Source organism: Orycteropus afer, unplaced genomic scaffold, assembly GCF_000298275.1.
Source record: "Orycteropus afer afer isolate SDZICR_OR568_19922 unplaced genomic scaffold, OryAfe1.0 scaffold00042, whole genome shotgun sequence".
NCBI classification, from domain to species: Eukaryota; Metazoa; Chordata; class Mammalia; order Tubulidentata; family Orycteropodidae; genus Orycteropus; species Orycteropus afer.
In genome coordinates this window covers 6,886,413-6,906,832 of record NW_006921629.1, presented here as the reverse complement: position 1 = coordinate 6,906,832, position 20,420 = coordinate 6,886,413, and the positions used below count along the sequence as shown (strand labels likewise).

Sequence of the window (20,420 nt, the reverse complement as noted above, 5' to 3'; positions counted from 1 at the left end):
TTCAGTGATTCTGACCAGCTCCAAAAACAGTAACAAACCAAACCTGTTGCCTTGAGTCAATTCCAACTCACAGTGACCCGGTAGATAGACAGTAGCACTGCCTCACGGAGTTTCCAAGGCAGTTTTCTTCACAGAGGCATACGGCCATATCTTTCTCTTGCTAGTGGGTTTGAACCTCCCACCTTTCCGTTCAGCAGCCCAGCGCTTTAACCACTGCTGTCCCCAGGGTTCGCTGGCACCAGATTAGTGACTAGAAATTAGTGATTTGATGCACTGCCAACGTTGAGAATTACTGAACTAGGCCCTTTGCTGGGTAGTTATCTGCCAGGCTCCAGCGGTAAGGTCTCACAGCTAAATAGAGGCTGGGATTTAAAACCAGACACTCTAGCGCCAACGCTGAGGCCCGTTAGGTCGGTGCTGGGAGGTGAGGAAGGGCGGGGCATTTCTCTTCTAGGCGCCCCGTGGGGGTTGGAGTACGCCTCACCCGAGTGCCTGCCAGCTGGGCCCCCGGGCTCTAGACCCCCTGAAATAAATTGTGTCAACTGCCGGGGCTCGTGCGTTCCTTCCGCACTCATCATGCCGGCCCCGCCTTCCGCCGCCACACTTCCGGCGGGGCTGCGACCACAGAGGGGCGCGGGCGGGCTGGCGGGCAACCGCTGGGGGTGGCGGGATAGGCTGGGCGAGGCCGGCGGTGCGGGGTGTGGGCCGGGTGCTGCTGTCCACCTCTCTGCGCTTCCCCAGGGCCCTCCGTCCCACTGGCGCCATGGGCAATTGCCACACGGTAGGGCCCAACGAGGCGCTGGTGGTTTCAGGTGAGGAGGCAGCGCGGGAGGTGGGTTTGGGAACGGGGGTCTTGAGGTGGGGACTGCCTGGGAATGTGGGTGAGGAGGTGGTTCAGGGTGGGTGCGGGGCTGGGGAGGAAACGTGGATGAAGGTCTGGACAAGGGGAGGGGTGAAGGGCAGTGCTGGGGGTCGGGGGACGAAGTGGGGGCGGTGGAGGGTCGTGGCCCTGAGCCTATCGCGCTCCGCAGGGCGATGCTCGGGGCCGCGCCCGAGGGGCCCCTTCCCGAAAGAGACCCGCATATCACACTTTCCGTGCTCTGCGTCCTCAGCCACCCACCAGGGTCTGCTCCCACTGAATGTTTTCCTGTGCTTATCTCCTCCTTTCTGTAATTCCTTCCTAAGCAGGGCGTCACTCTGCTCCACTGTGGGCTTGGGGGTCCCGAACTGAAGCCGTGGGGTTCTGGGAGGGAGGAACCGGTGGTTCTGGGAACGTAACGGTTTGGCTGGATTCCAGCGCCCGGGACGTGGGTGGGTCGCACAATTCTGCAGCGCAGGTGCCTGTATCGAGGAGGAGCCCTGAGACGTGGGGCACAGTCCCCGTTAATTCCGAGCAGGCTGGGGCTTGCCGGGATTTACTGGCTTTGCCGGCCCTGGCTACGCGCATGCGGCCTCTACAGGTTGGGAAACCGGGCCCTGGGCTGTGCTGTTCTGGGTTGCAAAACGCTTTAGATTACGGAGATCTCTATGTAGGTGGGGCAGCCCTGGAGGAAGGGGGCCTTACCTTACTATTTTGATTGTGTATTTGTGGTGTCTTGGGAGTGGCTGACGCCTTTCAAGCCACCAATTTGTGCAACCCCTGGCTCACAGGTGCCGGGGAGGGGCTTGGCGGCCTGTAGCTGCAGGAATCCCTCGTGTCTACTTCCCACTATCGATACCGATTTTTCAGTCTGTGCAGAGTTGTCAGGGCTCGGCTACTGAAGTGAGTAGAAAAGGGGGGCTAGGACAGGGCTTGTAGCTGCCCACTCTGGGGGAGATGTGATAATCCACTGGGAACTTTCACCCCCCAAAGCATGACCTTTGGCCCAGTTTGGATCTCCAAATTCATCTCTTCTTTGAAACAGGAAGCCCCACCCTCCCTGATCAGAACCCCACTCCTATTGAAGAGAAGGATACTCACCCTGAAGACTAGAGACAGCCGGGAGGGAGTACACCAGAGCTGGACTTGCCCTTCTAAGATCTGAGCCTATCTCTCACCCTGCCCCGACCCCCAGAGAAGGCTGTTAAACAGGCAAAGAAACATGTTTTGTTTTTCTCATGGAGTTTCTGCAAGCTCAGGGTCTGGACTGAAGGGACAGAAGCTCCAATTCTGTCTCTGTGGAAAGTCCTAAGACTGAAGGGTAAGAGGAGCCCCTGAGATAAATAGCTGGAACCTGGTCCTCAGGCCACAGGCCAACACAATGCTAGTTTTGCAGCTGTTTAGGAGGTGGGGAGAAGAGGTCCTGGCTAAGATTTTGAGGGTTGTGGAGTCAGGGAACAGGGAGAGGAGAGAGAGGAATCGGCCCTAGCGTAATAGTACCTTGGGATTTGCAGGTTGAGATGCAGCTCCCTCTTGCTAGTGGACCCCTGGGAGAGCAGAGAAGCTACTCCAGCCCTGCCATGCCTGCCCACCTTGTTACTTGGGCCTGCAGCTAAGGGAGGCTTCTCACTTAGCCCAAGTTTCAGAAGGAAGATGTTGCTAAATTTCCTGGTCATCTTTTCTACTTGGAAAGTTCCTATTGTGTAACCTCCCTCCTTCATTCTGTAACATAAAACCTTTTTCTCTATTTTCACTTTTGGGAATTTAAGAGGGTAATCTAAATACTACACTTTTCTCTCATGCTTACGATATGTCAGAGGTTCTTAACCTGGGGTTTGTAGATAGAATTTAGAGGTCTGTGAATTTGGATGGGAAAAAAAACTTACGGTTTTATTTTCACTAACCTTTTCTAAGGGAGGTCTGGTAGTGTAGTGCCTTAGGCGTTTGACTGCTAACCAGAAAGCTGGCTGTTCAAACCCACCAGCCATTCCTCGGAAGGAAGACTGGGCAATCTACTTCCATAGAGATACCGCCTCAGAAACCCATTAGTAATTCCTCCGATTATGAATGTCTTATGAATGTCGACAACAAATCATGAAGTATTAGCAGATATTTTGCTACCACGTTTCAGTTGTTGCAGGTACCTTGAAAGGTAATTTATGCTCATTGCTACTTTGAAGCTAAACTAGTTATTAGATCAACCAATAGGATTTGTTATTTAATGTGTTAATAAGAAATCACTTATATTACATATCACACATTTGGTTGTTTTAATGTTTTGGTAACTTCCAATATATATTTTCTTTTATTATAAACATTCTGAGAAGAGGTCATTAAGCATTGCCAGACTACTAAAAGGGGTTTGTGGCTCAAAAAACATTAAAACCAGTTACCATCACGTCAGCTCCAACTCATGTCACCCCATGTGTATCGTGGAAATAGCTCACCAGACCTTTCTTCCAACCCGAACCTTTCGGTTAGCAACCAAGTGCATTTACCATTTGCACTATGCAGGCACTAAAATCCGCTTATAGTCTGTGGTATTCTTGACTCTTGGTGGTTGGTGGTGGTTGCATCAAGTTGATTCCAACTCAAGGCAACCCTATGTGTTACAGAGCAGAACTGCTCCATAGGGTTTTATTGGTTGTAATCTTTTTTAATTTTTTTTCTTTTATTGTTGTAAAATATATATAACACAGCATTTGCCAATTCAGCATTTTTTAGGTGTAGGAATTAGTGAGATCAACATAATCATGTTGTGTAACTACCATCCATGTTGCCATATTTCCCGTTACCATAAACACTCAGTTCTTAAACAGTGGCTCCCCCTTTCCTCCTCCCTCCCACCTAGTAACCACTAGTTAACTCCCATCTAGTAACCACTAATAAACTTTAGTCTTTATACATTTGACCTGGCTGTATAATCTTAATGGATCACCAGGCCTTTTCTTTTGTGGTTCTTTGAACCACCAACCTTTAGGTACAAACCATTTGTGCCACTCTGCACCACAGAATAAAAGGAGCTCTGGTGATAAGTTGTTAATATATTTGGTACTAACCGAAAGGTCAGTGGTTCCAACCCACCAGCTGTTCTGAGGAAGAAAGGTGAGGTGATCTGCTTCCATGAAGATTTACAGCCTCAAACATGGCTAGATGGGTGGAGAGGCAGAACTATTAGGTATGTCTATGCAGGGGGGGAGTGTGCCCAAGACCATGTATAGGGTTGGCAGATAACGTTTCTACGAGTGTATTGCTATGTTCTGTAGGAATTCCCAGGTATATAGTAGAGCTGACAAGGGACAAGGATGTAGTCACTTCTTGGTCACAGCCAGCTACCCAGTAAGCTCAGGACCATAGTTCCAGGGGACATCACGCTCAATTGGCATAACAAACTACACAAAACATTGTTCCACTTCCTACTTTGGCAAGTAGTAACTAGGATCTTAAAAGCTTGCAAGCAGCCATCTAGATGCAACGATGGATCTCTCGTCATCCAGAGCAAAGAAGAATGAAGAAAAACAAAGATTCATGGAAACAATTAGTCTTAGCGACTGGTACACCGTGTGATCCTCAGCCTATACGACTGTGAGACCAGAAGAACTAGATGGTGCCCAGCTACCACTGTCAACCAGTCAGAGGGGGATCTATGTAGGAGATCCTGGATAGAGTGGGAGAACAATGTGGAACAAAACTCAAGATCATTTGAAAAAAAAAAAAAAGAGGGACCAAGTTTGCTGGTCTGATGGAGCCTGATGGAACCACTGAGACTATGGCCCCTAGGTGCCCTTCAGGTCTGGAATTGAACCCACACCTGTGGCTTCCAGACAAACAAAGGACAGGCATATAAGCTAAACATTTACACTAGGGAGATAAACTCCCTGGAGAGAACAATCATGGGAGAATAGAAGGGCTGTGTATGCACAGGGAGACAGCTCTGGGGGGCAGGAGTGCATGGAGGGATGGACACAGGGAAGAGGTAAGTAACTATGGGGAGGAAGTAGGAGGGGAGCTGTTGCATTGTGGGACATTGTAGTCAATGTCATGAGACAAAGTGTATGTGAACTGCTGTATGGAAAGTGAATTTGCTCTGTAAACTTTCACCCAAATCACAATTAAAAAAAAAAAAATTTACAGTCTAATGTATTTGGCTACTAACCAAAAGGTTGGTGGTTCGAACCCACCAGACGCTCTGAGGAAGAAAGATGAGGTGATCTGCTTCCATAGATTTACAGCCTTGAAAATCCAATGGGGCTCTCTGTGAGTTGGAATCGGCTCAGTGGCAGTGAGTTAGGTTTGTTTTTTTCGGGGGGGAGGTGGAGAATAGGTGGAATAGAGGCAGGAAGGAAAGGGAGTGTTCCTGGGAGGGCGAAGTGGTTAACCTGGGTCTGGGGAGGGGCTGAGATTATTTTATAAGTTTTCTTGGGGTATTCTGTGATTCTTCAGTTTAAAGGCAGAGCAAGCAAAAGCAAATTGGGTTCGAAGAAGTGAGATAAAACTAGGAAAAACTTCCAGGTTTCAAGATGAGAGCTAAGGATGTCAAAAAGAGGCACCTAGAGTGTTCCCTTTTGGGAATGGTGCTCAGGCGCAGAATAACCAGGAAGCTTGGAGGAGGAAGCCTTCACAAGGAGACTGCTAGAGTCAATGTCGTGAAACAAAATGTGCATGGACTGCTGTGTGGAAAATGAATTTGTTCTGTAAACTTTCACTCACATCACAATAAAAATTAAAAAGAAAAAAAAAAAAAAAAAGAAAAGAAACTGCTGGAGGTGCGGCATCCTGGCATTCCCAGCTTCCTGTTGCTCCTCCTGGGAACCTGGCCATGTTTCCCTTGGCCAAGGCCCAGCTTTTAAGCTGTGGGAGCCTGCTCCCAAGGTCAAAGAATAAATTAAAGGTAAAGGGAAAGCACCCCTCAACACCCCCCTCCATCCCACTCCACCACCTCTACCTCCTCCACAAAGCGTTGAGAAGCCCCTGGAGGTGGCTGGAGGCAGCCATGCCCAGCCCCCGACCCAGCAGACAAGGTGGAGGTGAAGCAAGCTGTGATTTTTGTCCCTCTTCCAGTTTCACTTAATCTCAGGACGGTTTGGGTTTCAAATTGACTGCTTGTCCTCAGAGGCCTCCCTCCCCTAACTCCCAGGGCAGGCAAGCCTACAGTGGCCTACACTGAGCAGCAGCCTTGTGGACAGGTATTTACACCCCAGAGAAACAGATAGAGATCTAAGACCTCCTCTTCCTGCCCCTACCAACGCTGGAGGCTGCTCTTTGCATGGTAGACCTAGGAAACCTGGTGGCTGCCTGGCGAGCATGAGCAGTCTCAAGATGCAGGTCTCCAGCCTTACAAGTCCTCCTCACTTGAGGTCTTCATTCTTTCACTCCACCCATCCTAATCCAAAAGGTGTCCCTAATCGTCATTCCCTCCATTATCTCTTGGCCTCATCACCCACCCAAATCCAGACTGTAGAGCTGCACTGTCCAATATAGTAGCCACTAAAAGACCCCTGGTGGCACGATGGATGAGCATTTGACCACTAACAGCAAGGTTAGCAATTGGAACACATCAGCGGCTCTGCAAGAGAAAAGACCTGGCAATTCTTGCTCCCGTGAATATTGTAGCCAAGAAACCCTATGTATGGGACAGTTCTGCTCTGTCCCATAGGGTCACTGTAAGTCAGAACCGACTCAATGGCATACAGCAACAGTAACAACAATGGCCTCATATGGTTATTTAAATTAACTTGAATTAAAAATTCAGTTCCTCAGTCATACCAGCCACTTTTCAAATGCTTAGTGGCCACATGTGGCTAGAGACTACTGTATTGCAGAGAACCGATATAAAACATTTCCACCATCATTAGAAAGTTCTCTTAAACAGCACTGCTCTGGATGCCTCTTTTTCTTCACCCCTCCTACATCAGATACTAGGTCTTGCCTGAGTTACTGAAAGAGGCTTCTACCCAGTCTACCTGACCCCAGGATCTTCCTCCTTGTGCAAAGTGGTTTTTCTAAAATGCAAATCTAGCTTTGTTGCTCCCCCCTTAAATCCTTATGTGCCCTGCCCCCTCAGTCACTTAAACAGAGTAAGGCCTCAGCTCCTTGGCGTAGGACATAAGACCCACCGTAATCTGCCCTCTGCCCCTCCATCCCACTTTGTCGCCTGGTATGGATACTCAGCTATATGTAACCCATGCCCTTGACCTTGGGAGGCACACACCTGAGGCTTTTATGAAAGCCCAAGTGTGTGAACATGGAAACAATGGCACCCATTGGCTTTTTCCCAAGTAACATTTCCTTCAAAACATGTGTTTCCTGCATGTTTTTTTGCACTTCAAGTTAACTGCCTCTCAGCTTCTACTAATTTTTTTTTTTCTGAACTTGATGGCTAACTTAGGCATTAGTGGGAGGATCTAGTACAAGAATTTCAGGAATTGATGTATCTCGTTTCTGTATAGAAACTATGACAAACAGGTTCACAACATGGATCTGGGTCATAGCTGATTTAGACATTCTACTTTGCTGATAAAAAGTTTTCAGGAACCACTTCCAAATTTTAGACTTTTTCCCTTTCTCTTCACGTCTCCTATTGGTACCACCAGTTGGTTTTTATTTTGAAGCCTTTCCTTCTCTACCCCTTCCCACAAGAGGACCAACAACAACAAAAAAAAAAACCCAAACCCATTGCCATCAAGTCAGTTCTGACTCGTAGTGATCCTATAGGACAGAGTAGAACTGCCCCAGAGGGTTTCCAAGGCTATAATCTTTACGGAAGCAGACTGCCACAGCTTTCTACCACAGAGCAGCTTGTAGATTCGAACCACCAACCTTTCAGTTAGCAACTGAGCACTTTAATGACTGTGCCACCAGTTCTTCTTAGGAGGAACAAAGTCCCTCTAAAAACCCCAGGGGTAGAGGCTCAGCTTCCCTGAGATGCCCTAACTTGGCTCAGAGACCTCCTCTTCCCACCAGCCTCCCAGGGCTGTTTCACCCTCAGCCTTTCCTCTCTGCATGCACCTTGATGACAGGTGAACCACATAGTATTACAGTCATCTCAGGAAAAGTTCCCACCTCCTAGTCCCACTTCCTTCAAGAAAGGAAGTGTATCCCTAGTACATGAAAATAAATACTCTGCTTGTTTGTTGAACGAATTAGTGAATAGTTGAATGAAAACTTGAGTCCCCGGATGGTGTAAGCAGTTAATGCACTCAGCTACTAACTCTACTCAGAGGTGCTGTGGAAGAAATGCCTGATGATCTTCTTCCAAAGTATTAGCCATCGAAAACCCCTGTGGAGTACAGTTCTACTCTGACACACGTGGGGTTGCCGTGAGTCGGAATCAAGTTGATGGCAGCTGGTGGTTTTTAAGTGGAAAATGGGAGCTTTTCCTGACCAATAACCTGTTCTATTTTTCGGAAGCATTAATATTCTGAACCACTCATTAGATGTTATTCCCTCTTTTTATGCACATTTCCTGTGTCCCAAACTAGATCTAAGACTGCTTAAGGGCAGGGAGATTGTGTCTCCCTTTGATATATGCCTCAGCCCCTGACACCCAGCGGTAGAAATTGTCAACTCTCAGAGCAGGGCAAAGTCCAAACTTGCTGTCAGATGGATGGAGGGTAGCCCAAGAGCTGACTGACCAGCAGTGGTTTGCTTTGCTCCCCAGGGGGCTGTTGTGGTTCCGACTATAAACAGTACGTGTTTGGCGGCTGGGCCTGGGCCTGGTGGTGTATCTCCGACACACAGAGGTAAGGGCCTGGTGGCTTGGGAACCTGTCACCTTGGTGGGCAGGGGAGAAAGAGCTTTCCAGTATTCCCCCACTTCCCCCCACAGGTCAGCTAGAGCGTTGACCGTTTGTCATGTTCCACCCTGGGGGGTGGGAGCCTCCTGAGAAGTGGGTAAAATGGGTTGCTCAGGGATGCAGAAGGGGTGCATCAGGAAGTTCTGTCCGTGGGCACCACCCCCTTAATGGATGTTCTTTTCCCCTGGAGGCTGGCATCACTTTTGTCACAGGGTCTTCAGGGCCATACTTAGGCAGGATCCCAATTTCCTGATTCTACCTCAAGGTTATTCAAGAAGCCTTAATTTTACACCTTGTTTGAATAGGAATTGCTTTGCAGCCCTGGGACCATTCAGATAAGTAATATGGGCAAAAAGCAGGCAGAGGATCAGTGGCAGAGAATGAAGGCCCAGCCTGAAGTGGGTCTGTGATCAGTTTAGGGATGAGGGGTGGGGATCTGAGGGAGTGGTGCTGGGGCCAGACAAAACAGGCCTGCCTCTCCTATGTTGTTACTGCCCTTGAGGCAGCCCTGGGCCTCCTGTATCAGTCTGGAAACACTTAATAGAGGATGGGAGATTTCAGCTCCCCAGAGGGCCAACCTTAGGCTCACCCTGCTAGCTCCCCCTAAGCCCAGGGAAGTTCTGGGCTTGGATTGGGCCTCTCCTGCTGCCCTCACTGCCCACCCTGGAGGAGATGAGGCATGTCGGCCACTTCACCATCTGAGTCTGAGGGATCTGAGGAACCCAGATTCATCCAGGCCTGGACCTAGCCAATAGGACAACAGGGTTGTGAAGGTATAGGTTGCTAAGGGAGGCTGTCACCCCAAAGGGGAAGCAGTGGAGATTCCAATGGAAAGTCCCCTCTGCCCCAAACCCCTACCAGTCATCAGAGAGCAGCCCATCTTTACTGAGCTTGCCTGAGGCCTCCCAGGGGCTGAGGGCATCTGCTGGGGTCAGGGGGTTAGGAAGCATGTCACTGATCTCCCAGTAACACCCTCCACTCTGCCATCTCTCCTGCCTGCGTTGAGGATCCTAAGAGACTCTTCTGTTACGAGGCCAAAAGTATCACAGAGAAATCAGTACAGGCCACAGCATCTTCTCAGGACTTAGGCACTCCTCAGTGAGCCTGTGGCCTGTGGGAAGACACTGCAGCCCCGCCCTACCCTTCAGGCAGTCCCCAGAACAACAGAATTATCTTGTCAACATACCCGGACCAAGCACCTCGACTTTCAGCTGGGCCAAAGGCCTGTGCACCATGGAACATCCTAGAACCAACACCTCCACAGGCTTTTCTCAGTGTCCCCTACATGCCCCCTTCATGCTCCAGGGAGCAGAACCTCAGGCCAAGAGGGAGGTCCCACCAAGCCTCTCTGACAGTGGGCTTGGGAGGGGAGACGGGAGGGCTTTGTACCTCAACCTAGCAAATGATCTCGCACCCAGCTTCAGTATCTTTCCTCCAGCCTGCCTCACTGGGTGGTCTGAGCCTGTAGCTCTTACCCTTCTTGGGCTCTTTTATGGGGGTCAGCCCCTTCCACCACCCCTATCCTGCTTGGGGGACATCTGGACCATGATCCCCAGGCTTGGGCCTTCATGTCCCAGGCTGACAGGAGCCTCTCAGGTCATTGTAGAGGCTTCTAGCCTAGCCTGTATTCTCAGCCTCCCTTTTGAGTCAGCCCACATGTCACCCACCCTTGATGTCAGCCATTCTTCCTCCAGGCTCCGTGAAGTTCCTCCTGCTGCACTTTGCTGCCATATCCTGTACTGTCACAAGGCCCTGATGTGGGCAATACTCTCTTCCCTACCTGAGCTATTCCTCCACCTCTGGCATCTGAGCTGCAGCCTCCTATCTTCCTTCCCTCCCCTTTCCCTCCCTGCCTCTCTACCACTTCCCTCTCTCCTCCTTCCCCAGAAGAGAGCTTGTGGGTTTCTGTCTAAGCCAGGTGACAAGTCCTCTCAGGCCCAAGGGTGCTAGTGTTTAGGGGCTCGAATGAAAGCAACCTTTGCATGTCTGCATGGCCAGAGCCCCCAGGGCTAGTGTTGTGAGAGGGGCCCCTCCCAGAGTAGAGGTGGGGGTTCCACATTGCCATTGCTCCTCAGCCCTCCTCCCCCCTCCCCAATCCACCTGCTTCTGCCCCTTCAGCCTCAGCCTCTGTCCTCTATCTTGTTTAAGGAAACCTTCCATGCTGTGCACAGCCTCGTCTCTGCCTGGACCACCACCCTCCATGCGCACACATGCTGTCCTAGGGAGGCCCAGCCAGGGTGGGTCAAGTAGCTTCCAGGCACCTTGTTCACCTTGCCAGGGCTCTCCTCTGCCTAGGCCCAACTTTGGAAATGTCAAAGTAAATTACTTCGTCACCTCCCAGTTGTCCCTGTGAATATTCTGGCAGCAGCAGACTTTCTCCCCCTGACTTCGTTGACCCACCACTAAAATTTTAAAAATCCAGTAGTTTTCTTTGGGGTTTTCTGGCATTAAATTGCCTTCTTAGTGCTATGTAGCACAGACCTTGAGGGTTTATGCTCCTAGCAGGATTCAGTATTTGCTGTGACTCAGTAAGCCCCAGAATGGCTTTGCTCCCTCCCAATGCAAGGATATGCAGGCTTGCCTGTATGTGGAGGGTGGATCTGAGGCCAAGCCCCTGAGATTGTGCCAGGAATCTTCTAGGAAAGTTAGGTGGCCAACCCTGGTATCTTGAACACAGGCCTCTCCCTCAGCCCAGCAGCTCCTCCTCATTAGAAGGGCATTAAGGCAAGAGAAGAGATTCTGGGCCTCAGGCCAGCAAGAGGGTGCTTCTGTACCCCTACAACCCTAGGCTAAGCTGGAAGAGGGGGGTTGAAGTATGGAGAGCACCCCTGCCCATCCTCAGGCCTCAGGCATCAGTGCTTGTCTGGTAACTGTGTGTTTGCTGTGTCCCCTCCTACCCCTTCCTGTCCCTACCTCTCCCTACCCCCTGGCTGCTCCTCAGACTGTCTCTGGAGGTTATGACCATCCTGTGTCGCTGTGAGAATATTGAGACGTCGGAGGGGGTCCCGCTATTCGTAACAGGGGTTGCACAGGTAATAACCCACCTGCTTCCTCCTCTGTGTCTAACCTTCTCTCTTCCTGCCCCATCGGGGCCTGGCAGGCAGGAGCCGGAGAGACTTCCTCCTGAGCAGGTGCTTCCCTCCCTCCGCCCCGCCCCTGTGCTGCTCTGGGTCCAAAGGTGGCCACAGCCAGGATGGATTCCTGTAGACCCAGATCCCTCATCCTCATCCCTTGGGACCATGTGTGGGGAAAGCAAGGGATTCTGGAAGCTCTGCCAAGTCCACTAGTGGCTCTCCCTCAATGTTTAAATTAGGAGCAAATTGAGGCAGAACAGATACAGAAGACAAGGCCCTTATATAACAGAGCTGATTGTCCAGGTGGGGCGGGATCAGTTCTATCCACCCCTACGGAGGTTCTGATCCACCTTGGCACAGGTACTTTGGACCCCTTGCTAGTCCCTTTTCTGGGCCCAGTATCAGGACCCAGTCCTACTCTTTGTAAGACCAGGAGATGGGTCCCACAGAGAGCTCTGTTCACCCAGTCCCAAGGCTCCTCCACAGCTTCTGGGAATAATCTCCATGACAGGCCTGAGGGGAAAGGCTAGTGACTGGGCCTCAGTTTTCTCATCCCTGAAATGGGGAGAATCACATAATTTCTCTGCCTTGTAGGGATACTGGAAAGACAAATCAGATGATATGAGGGCATTTGGGATTTTGGGAAAAGAAGTCCTAGAGATACCCGAGCTTTATTAATACCCTCTTACTTTGAAAAGCAGATGAACCTTGTATCTTGCTCTTCATTCCCGTCCAGCCATGGCTGGTGAAATCCATTCCCAGTTCAGGGTGTTAAGTAACTCTAAGTGATGTCTCTCTAATGTGCAGGTTCCCATTTTCATTGCTGCATTCGTCAGCTCTTTACTGAGCACCTTCTCAGTTGCAGGCACTGGGGATGCGGCCATGAATGTGAAAACATCCTTGTCCCCTTGGAGCCTGCATTCCAGTGGATCCCAGGCTAAAAGAGACCTAACTACCATCTCAACCTAACCCCGCCTTCTGCACTAAAGAGCCCCCTCAGCTTCCTCAGGCAAAAATCCTCCCCTACCGCTTCACCCATGCTGCCATCTCTAACCAGGAAGAAGACCATCCCCTCTAATCAGCCCCAGTAGCTGTGAGAGGGCACGTTTCAGTGCAGAGGCCTGAGGAGAAACTCTGGAGCATTTTGTGGGATGGGTACTGCCTTGGCCTCCCTTGATACCCCATGTGAAGCAGCCCTACCCACCCACCCACCCACAAGCCATTACACTACTTGAAACATCTATAAACATCCTGGTTCTTATTAAGCTAGGGTGATTGTGGATCCTGGAGGAGTTAATTATCTGGATAGAAAAGCTCTTTCTGAGGGTTCAAATTCCTTGGTCAGGAGAATCTGGGGTGTCCCCAGCTTACGTACACCGCATGCTCTGCCTGGGCCCAACACTAGAGGGTAGGCTTCAAGTCAGAGCCTGTTGCCCAGTGGAGGGCCAGGCAGGGCTTCCTTGGAAGCAAGTAGGTGCAGGACAGCTTCCATCTCGGCCCAGCAGTAGGTGTAATCCTAAAATGCCAAGCTACCAGGCAGAGCTTTGTAGGCAGCTTCCTGCGATATCCAGGGTATGAGTGAGGGCCCTGGGGGGTGTTCAGACAGCACCCATGGCCAGAGTATGCAGCACAGCCAATGCCTCCTTGTTACCCCAGGATATACACACAGCACCAAGACTCTTCCCTAATCTACCAGCCCCTAGACCACCCCTGTTTCAGTAATCTAGTGCTACTATAACAAAAATACCACAAGTAGGTGGCTTTAACAAACAAATTTATCTTCTCACAGTTTAGGAATCCAGAAGTCCAAATTCAGGTAGTTCTAGGGGGAGGCTTTGTCTCTTGTCTCTGGAGGAAGGTCTTTGTCTCTTTTGAGCATCTGCTCCTGGATAGTTTTCATGTAGCTTGGCATCTCTCTTTCACCATCTCTCTTCCGCTGGCGTGTTTAATCTATTTTATATCTCAAAAGAGATTGACTCAAGATACACAGTACACTAATCCTGCTTAGTTAATACAGCAAAGACAACCCATTCCCAAATGGGATTATAGCCACAAGTATAGACGTTAGGGTTTACAACACATAATTTTGGGGGCACACAGTTCAATCCGTAACATTCTACCCTTTGGCCCCCCCAAAATTCATGTCCTTGTCACATGCAAAACACATTCATCCCATCACATCATTCTAAAAGTCTTAAGTCCAAAATTTCATTTTCTGAGTCAGCTAAATCAAATATGGTTGGGACTTTAGATATATTCCATCCTAGGGCAAAAATTCCTTTTCATCTGTGAACTTGTGTAATCTAGAGTACAAGTTATCTGTTTCCAAAGTACAGTGGTGGAACAGACACAAGGTAGACATTTCCATTACAAATGGGAGAAATTGGAGGGAAAGACGGATAAGGGGCACCAAGCAAGTCCAAACCCTAGCAGAACAATTTACATTAACTCTCAAGGCTTGAAAGTAAGTCTCTGTTCTCTGAGACCATCTGAGCAATGGCTTTGCCCTCCAGACTCTGGGTGTTGGCCACAGCCTCTGGATTTGGGGTGGAGGCTCCTCAGTCCTATGCTTCAGCTCCACCTTCCAGGCCCTTTGGGTTGCTAACTCTGCTCCCTTGGCTTTAGGTAGCCTCATTCTCCTAATCTGTCTGGTAGCAACCCCACTTCCTTGGCCCTAGTCCTAGCAGGCCCTGTTTTTCTGCCCCTCAAGCATGGCAGCCCTTCCCCCTCAGCTTTGGATAGTGGTCGTGCCCCCCTGGCACATCTTAATGGCATCCCCACATTCCAGAACCTAGTTGGCAAAGATCTTGCTCTTTGAAATCTAGGAGAAGGCTGTGGCCCCTCCCTTTGAAAGAGAAGGCCCTACTTCCCATGTTCCTTCCAACTATTCTGCCGATCTTTGAGCTGCTCCAAGGATGAGCCTTCTCTTTTCTTGGAGGACAATAGATAAAGCTCCCTTGTCCTGTTTCCTGCCAGTAGAATTCCAAGAGGCAGACAGCTGTTCTTTCCTTTAGTTCTTTCTCTGTCCCCTTCAGTCTAACCTGATGGGTTTTCTGCTGTGTTACTTAGTTAGATCCATCAGTCACAGGCTTAATCTCTTTAACAAAAGATTGTGTAGCCATGTCCTTGGTGAACATTCTAGAACATATATCCTTAACTTGTACAACAGAATTTTTCAAATTTTTAAGTTTTGTTTTACACAGTCCATTTTTAAGTCCATCTCTTTCACATCTTACTATAAGCGGCAAGGAGAAACCACATGACCCCCTTAAGATCTTGTTTAGAAATCTCCTCAGCCAGATATCCAAGTTCATCACTTATGAACTCTACCTTCCACCAAACATTTGAACATAATTCAGGCAAATTCTTTGCCACTGCATAAAAAGCATTGCTCTTCCTCCATTGTCTAATCACATGTTCATCGTGTTCTTTTAAAGCATCACCAGAAACACATTTAACATCCACATTACTATCACTAGCAGCATCCTGTTGCTGTTGCCATACATATTCTCTAAAACAGTAGAGCCTTTCTCTATAGCTCTTCTTCCTTCTGAGCCCTCACCATAATTGCTTTTGATGTCCATAATTCTACCAACAGTTTCTTCAAAGCAATCTAGGCTTTTACTATTGAGTACATTAAAACTCTTCTAGCCTCTCCCCAATTCCAAAACAACTTCCACATTTTAGTTATCTGTTAGAACAGCACCCTACTCTTCTGGTACCAAATTCTATCTTAGTCATCCAGTGGTTCTATAACAGAAATACTACAAATGATTGACTTTAACAAACAAATTTTATTTTCTCACAGTTTAGGAGGCTAGACGTCCAAATTCAGGGTCCTGGTCTAGGGAAGGTCTTTCTCTGTTGGCTTGGAGGAAGGTCCTTGTCTCTTTCTGCTTTTCTTTCTAGGAGATCTTCATATGGCTCAGCATCTCTCTCCTCTGCATCTCTGCTTGCTAGCTTGAATTTAATCTCTTTTATATCGCTAAATAAATTGACTCAAAATGCACCATACACTAATAATCCTGTCTCATTAACATAACAAAGACAACCTATTCATTCCCAAATAGGATTATCACCTATTTGACTATATGTTGCAATTTACAACATATATTTTTGGGGGACACAATTTAATCCATAACACTTCCAACCACCTCTTGTCCACTTCCTCTTCCCTGTCATTCAGGCCAGGCTGATTTGAGCAAAGACAATGTGTGCCCATCTGTGGCACGCTCACACTTCTTTCCTGGGGCTACCTGAACTCGCCCTGCCCTGCCCTCCCACCTACAGCCTTCTGACACACTCCCAGACTAATCTGCTGTAAAATCTCTTGGGGAGTCCGCCCCAACCTCCTCCTCAACAGGATCCTTGGCCTTTCCCAGCTGGAGCAGTGAGGTACTGGACTCTCCTCACACCCCCAGGCCCTGGGCCCCCAGACCCATGCCCCTGTTTTGCGTTTCTTGGCAGGATTTCCCTAGAGATTATGACGTTGCAGCCCCGCTGCGAGGACGTAGAGACGGCCGAGGGGGTAGCTTTAACTGTGACGGGTGTCGCCCAGGTATAGTAACTCAGCAGCCCCTCGCATGTCCGTTGAGCTGCCTCGTCCCCGTGCTGGGGTTTGGGGGGAGGAGGAGAGGACAGCAGCCAGAGGCAGTCTCTCTCCAGCACCCTGCCCCTGCCCTGCATCCCAGGAGAGGGTCATCACCACTGGAACATGCTCACTCGGCCCCTTGGCCACTCAAAAGGACTAACAGACACCCCTTCTCTCCTCAGCGGGCCCGCGAGGGACAAAGCCAGTGCTGAGGGCTCCTGTCTCACTAACCCTTCCCCACATTCTTTTCAGGTGTTGGAAATGCCAAGCCCTAGAACCCAGGCCTTCCCTGTTCTCTGGGTAGGGTGGTGGAAGGGTAGGGCCCAGGGAGGAAAAGGTAAAGCAAGGAAGCTCTGGGCTCTGAGAGTCAGAGATTTAAAATCCCCACTTGTGTGTAGGGGTGAGGGGCTTCCTGCCCTGCCCTGCCCTACTCCATCTTGACTTCACAGAAAAGAGAGGGTTAACTATGTTGTAGGTCTCCACTAAGGGGGCTGTTGGATGGGAACTTCAGGAAGGAAAGGGAGGAGGATGCCTGCCCTCAGAGGCATCCCCCTGGACCCGTCTCCTGCCCTGTCTAGACCTGCTTTCCCAGTCTGTCTGTCTGTGTCCCTTTTGTTCATTTCTCCTTTTCACAGTCTCTGCCCCTCAAGCCTGAAGATCTCCCCCACATGGGATACCCCTAGGGTACCTGCAGGGGAAGCATTGGCTAGTGAGGAAACAGTGGGCTCAAGGGGTGGGAAATGAGCCCCAATTGCCCAGGAGAGGGGCCACATCTGGGCCAGGGGCTGCCAGAGGAGGTGAAGTATCTTAGTATCTGGACAATTCCTTAAAATGCTGCCTCCCCCCGGGGGCTCAGACCAACTCCTGCCCACCCCCTGGGGCCTCCAGGTCTGAAGAAGGAGATGGGGCATAGCTACCACTACCACACCTCTGGGTTTGGGGCCTCCTTCTGCCCACCAGCCTGGCTCAGGCTCTTCTGTGACCACCCACCGGCAGGTAAAGATCATGACAGAAAAGGAGCTCTTAGCCGTGGCCTGCGAGCAGTTCCTGGGCAAGAACGTGCAGGACATCAAGAACGTGGTCCTGCAGACCCTGGAGGGACACCTACGCTCCATCCTCGGTGAGGCCCTGCCCCCGCCCAGAGACCCCACTGCTGCCTCCCAGGAACCACACAGGGCCATTGACCCTCTGAGCCAACCCAGGGCTCAGGGAGGTAGGGTAAAGGGGGACAGCGGGGGAAGTACTGGGTAGGGTCAGGGGCCTGTCAGACCCGCCAAGGTTTCAGGCTAAAAAGCTGGAACATTTTCCCTCAAGTGCGCCACTTCGATACTCCGGTGACCTGAGTGAAGGTAAGGGTGGGTGGGAGAGGGGACATGCCAGTCTGCTCAGAAACCTGGCCCTGCCTGGGTGTCTCCCTCATCCAGCCTGGACTCTGCAGAAGGAGGCTGAGTGTGGAACACTGTTAACAAGAAACCCCAGCAAGGCCTGGCCGAGTCTGCACACCCAGACCTCTCGTTGCATGCCTCTTCCCTTCTCCATTGGCTAGGCCCCTGAGGAGCCAGCCCATGATCCCTCTGCCCCTAGGCACCCTGACTGTGGAGCAGATATATCAGGACCGAGACCAGTTTGCCAAGCTGGTGCGGGAAGTGGCAGCCCCTGATGTCGGCCGTATGGGCATCGAAATCCTCAGCTTCACCATCAAGGTGCGACATGACGAGAAGGCCACATCCCCTCATACCTGTCTGGGAGATGAGCACTTGGCGGGAGGGACACCTCTGTGCCTGTGACTGTTCTCAGAGATGACTCACCCTCCCTCCCCAGGATGTGTATGACAAAGTGGACTATCTGAGCTCCTTGGGCAAGACACAGACTGCTGTGGTGCAGAGAGATGCTGACATCGGTGTGGCCGAGGCTGAGCGGGACGCGGGCATCCGGGTACATAAGATTTTCTCCCCCACCCCAGGGAAAGGGAGCTCAGGGCTGGTGGGACCATGTCCCCTCAGGGGACCTTCAGCACCTGCCCCTCCACCTCCCAGGAAGCCGAATGTAAGAAGGAGATGCTAGACGTGAAGTTCATGGCAGACACCAAGATAGCTGACTCTAAGCGAGCCTTTGAGCTGCAAAAATCAGCCTTCAGTGAGGAGGTCAACATCAAGGTGAGAGGCTGTGGGGCATCCCAGGCTAGGGCTCAGGGCCCAAGACTTGGTGTCCAGCCTCTGACATACCGACCATACTCCTTCCACAGACAGCTGAGGCCCAGCTGGCCTATGAGCTGCAAGGGGCACGTGAGCAGCAGAAGATCCGGCAGGAGGAAATCGAGATTGAGGTCGTGCAGCGCAAGAAACAGATCGCAGTGGAGGCGCAGGAGATCCTGCGCACGGACAAGGAGCTCATTGCCACCGTACGCCGTCCAGCTGAGGCCGAGGCCCACCGCATACAGCAGATTGCTGAGGGTGAAAAGTGAGTGCTGCCCTGCGTGCAATAGACCGGGTCAGGCAGGGTCCTGTAGCGTCTTCTGCTGACAGGGTACTTCCTCTGCTATCCAGACCACAGCTTAGAAGTGATTTCTCCCCAAAGCCTGTTTACTTATGTTGAAGTGGGGACATTGCCACCTTCCCCACAGGACTGTGGAAGACTTGACTAGATAAAGGAGATTCAAGTGCCTGCCGTGGCACTTGGCACAGGGGACCCTGGTTAATCCTCTCTGCCACTTGCAGCTGGTAGCTAGTGGCCTCTCTTTGGCTAGAGCCAAAAAGCCCCCTTTAAATGTCTCTCCCTAATTCCCAACACCTGCCAGAGCAGAGGGCTTGAGAGTTTACCAGCTCCCAGGCAAGGGGTAGGGGTCCTGACACCTCTCACTGATCCCACCTGCCTGGGCTCCCTCAGGGTGAAGCAGGTCCTTTTGGCGCAGGCAGAGGCTGAGAAGATCCGCAAAATTGGGGAGGCAGAGGCCGCGGTCATCGAGGCAATGGGCAAGGCAGAGGCTGAGCGAATGAAGCTCAAGGCTGAGGCCTACCAGAAGTATGGGGATGCAGCCAAGATGGCCTTGGTGCTGGAGGCCCTGCCCCAGGTGAGGCTCCCATGTTGGGCTGGGACCCAAGTGGTCTGACCAGTGGAGACTGCAAGGCCAGAGACATCTCCTACCTTGACTAGCTGGGCGAATGCCAGAACTTCTCAAATTTGTCAGTAACCCACAACAACAGGCTGGCTGGAAGGGTTAAATGGGGAGAATACTCAGCCAAGGGGCGGGGCCTAGGCAACAGATGTAGGCTTATCCCTGGCCCACTGGCTTGCAAATAAGGGCTACTCCAGGCTGCTTTGGCATTTGGTGAGGTAGGGAGGGAGGGAGAGAGCAGATGTTTGACACAGCCAGTGGCCACAGAGCGCTAACCAGGCTCTCCTCCCACCCACCTCCTAGATTGCTGCCAAAATCGCCTCCCCACTGACCAAAGTCGATGAGATTGTGGTCCTCAGTGGGGACAACAGCAAGGTAACGACAGAGGTGAGCCGACTGCTGGCCGAGCTGCCCGCCTCTGTGCACGCCCTCACAGGTGTGGACCTCTCTAAGGTGTGTACCCCGTTGGAGTATGGGGTGGCCTGGGCAGCCCATGGGATTAGCCCAGGTGAGCAGTCCTGGGGCCCAGAGCCAGGAGCTCACTGGGATCTCCCCTCCTTGCAGATACCCCTGATCAAGAAGGCCACTGGTGCACAGGTGTGAGACCCAGCAGGCCCACACCCTTCAGCAGCTGCCTGCTCTTCCCTCCACCACCGGGTTAAATACCACAGGGACAATGGGACGTTACTGACTCTGGTGCCTTATTTTGTAGGGACCAGAAGTGCTGCACGTTCAAGCCATCTCTGGCTGTCTGCCCTTCTCTCCTGTGTCTTTATGTCCCCCTCCTCTTCCTTTCCACAACCCCGTATACCCACTTTCACTGCCACATTCATCTGGTTGTCTCTTTTACCCTCATGACCCTGTATGTCTCTTCCTGTGTCTGTCTGTCTTTTTCTTTCCCTTTCTCTTCCCTCCCAGCCCCTACACACATCATATAGTTTAAGCTGAAGATGTTTATTATATTCACTGTCTGTCTGTCGGGGGTG

At 50.9% G+C, this 20,420-nt stretch overlaps 1 protein-coding gene across 1 annotated transcript; it reads left to right on the top strand.

Annotated features, from left to right (window-relative positions):
- The first annotated feature begins 763 nt into the window (after positions 1 to 763).
- On the top strand, positions 764 to 20,037 carry FLOT2 (flotillin 2). The gene is made up of 13 exons (XM_042780476.1): positions 764 to 812; positions 8,520 to 8,601; positions 9,047 to 9,052; positions 11,443 to 11,520; positions 16,196 to 16,286; positions 17,316 to 17,439; positions 17,904 to 18,022; positions 18,141 to 18,254; positions 18,356 to 18,475; positions 18,565 to 18,779; positions 19,206 to 19,389; positions 19,738 to 19,887; positions 19,999 to 20,037. Exons 1-13 carry the CDS (start codon positions 764 to 766, stop codon positions 20,035 to 20,037), a joined length of 1,371 nt encoding a protein of 456 aa, XP_042636410.1.
- Positions 20,038 to 20,420: the final 383 nt, after the last annotated feature.

Coding starts and splice junctions, on each gene's coding strand:
- FLOT2 (XM_042780476.1), top strand. CDS start 764: ATGGGCAATTGCCACACGGTAGGGCCCAACGAGGCGCTGGTGGTTTCA. Junction 18,023..18,140: donor TCCTCAGCTTCACCATCAAG/GTGCGACATGAC, acceptor CTCCCTCCCCAG/GATGTGTATGACAAAGTGGA. Junction 19,888..19,998: donor CAGGTGTGGACCTCTCTAAG/GTGTGTACCCCG, acceptor CCCTCCTTGCAG/ATACCCCTGATCAAGAAGGC.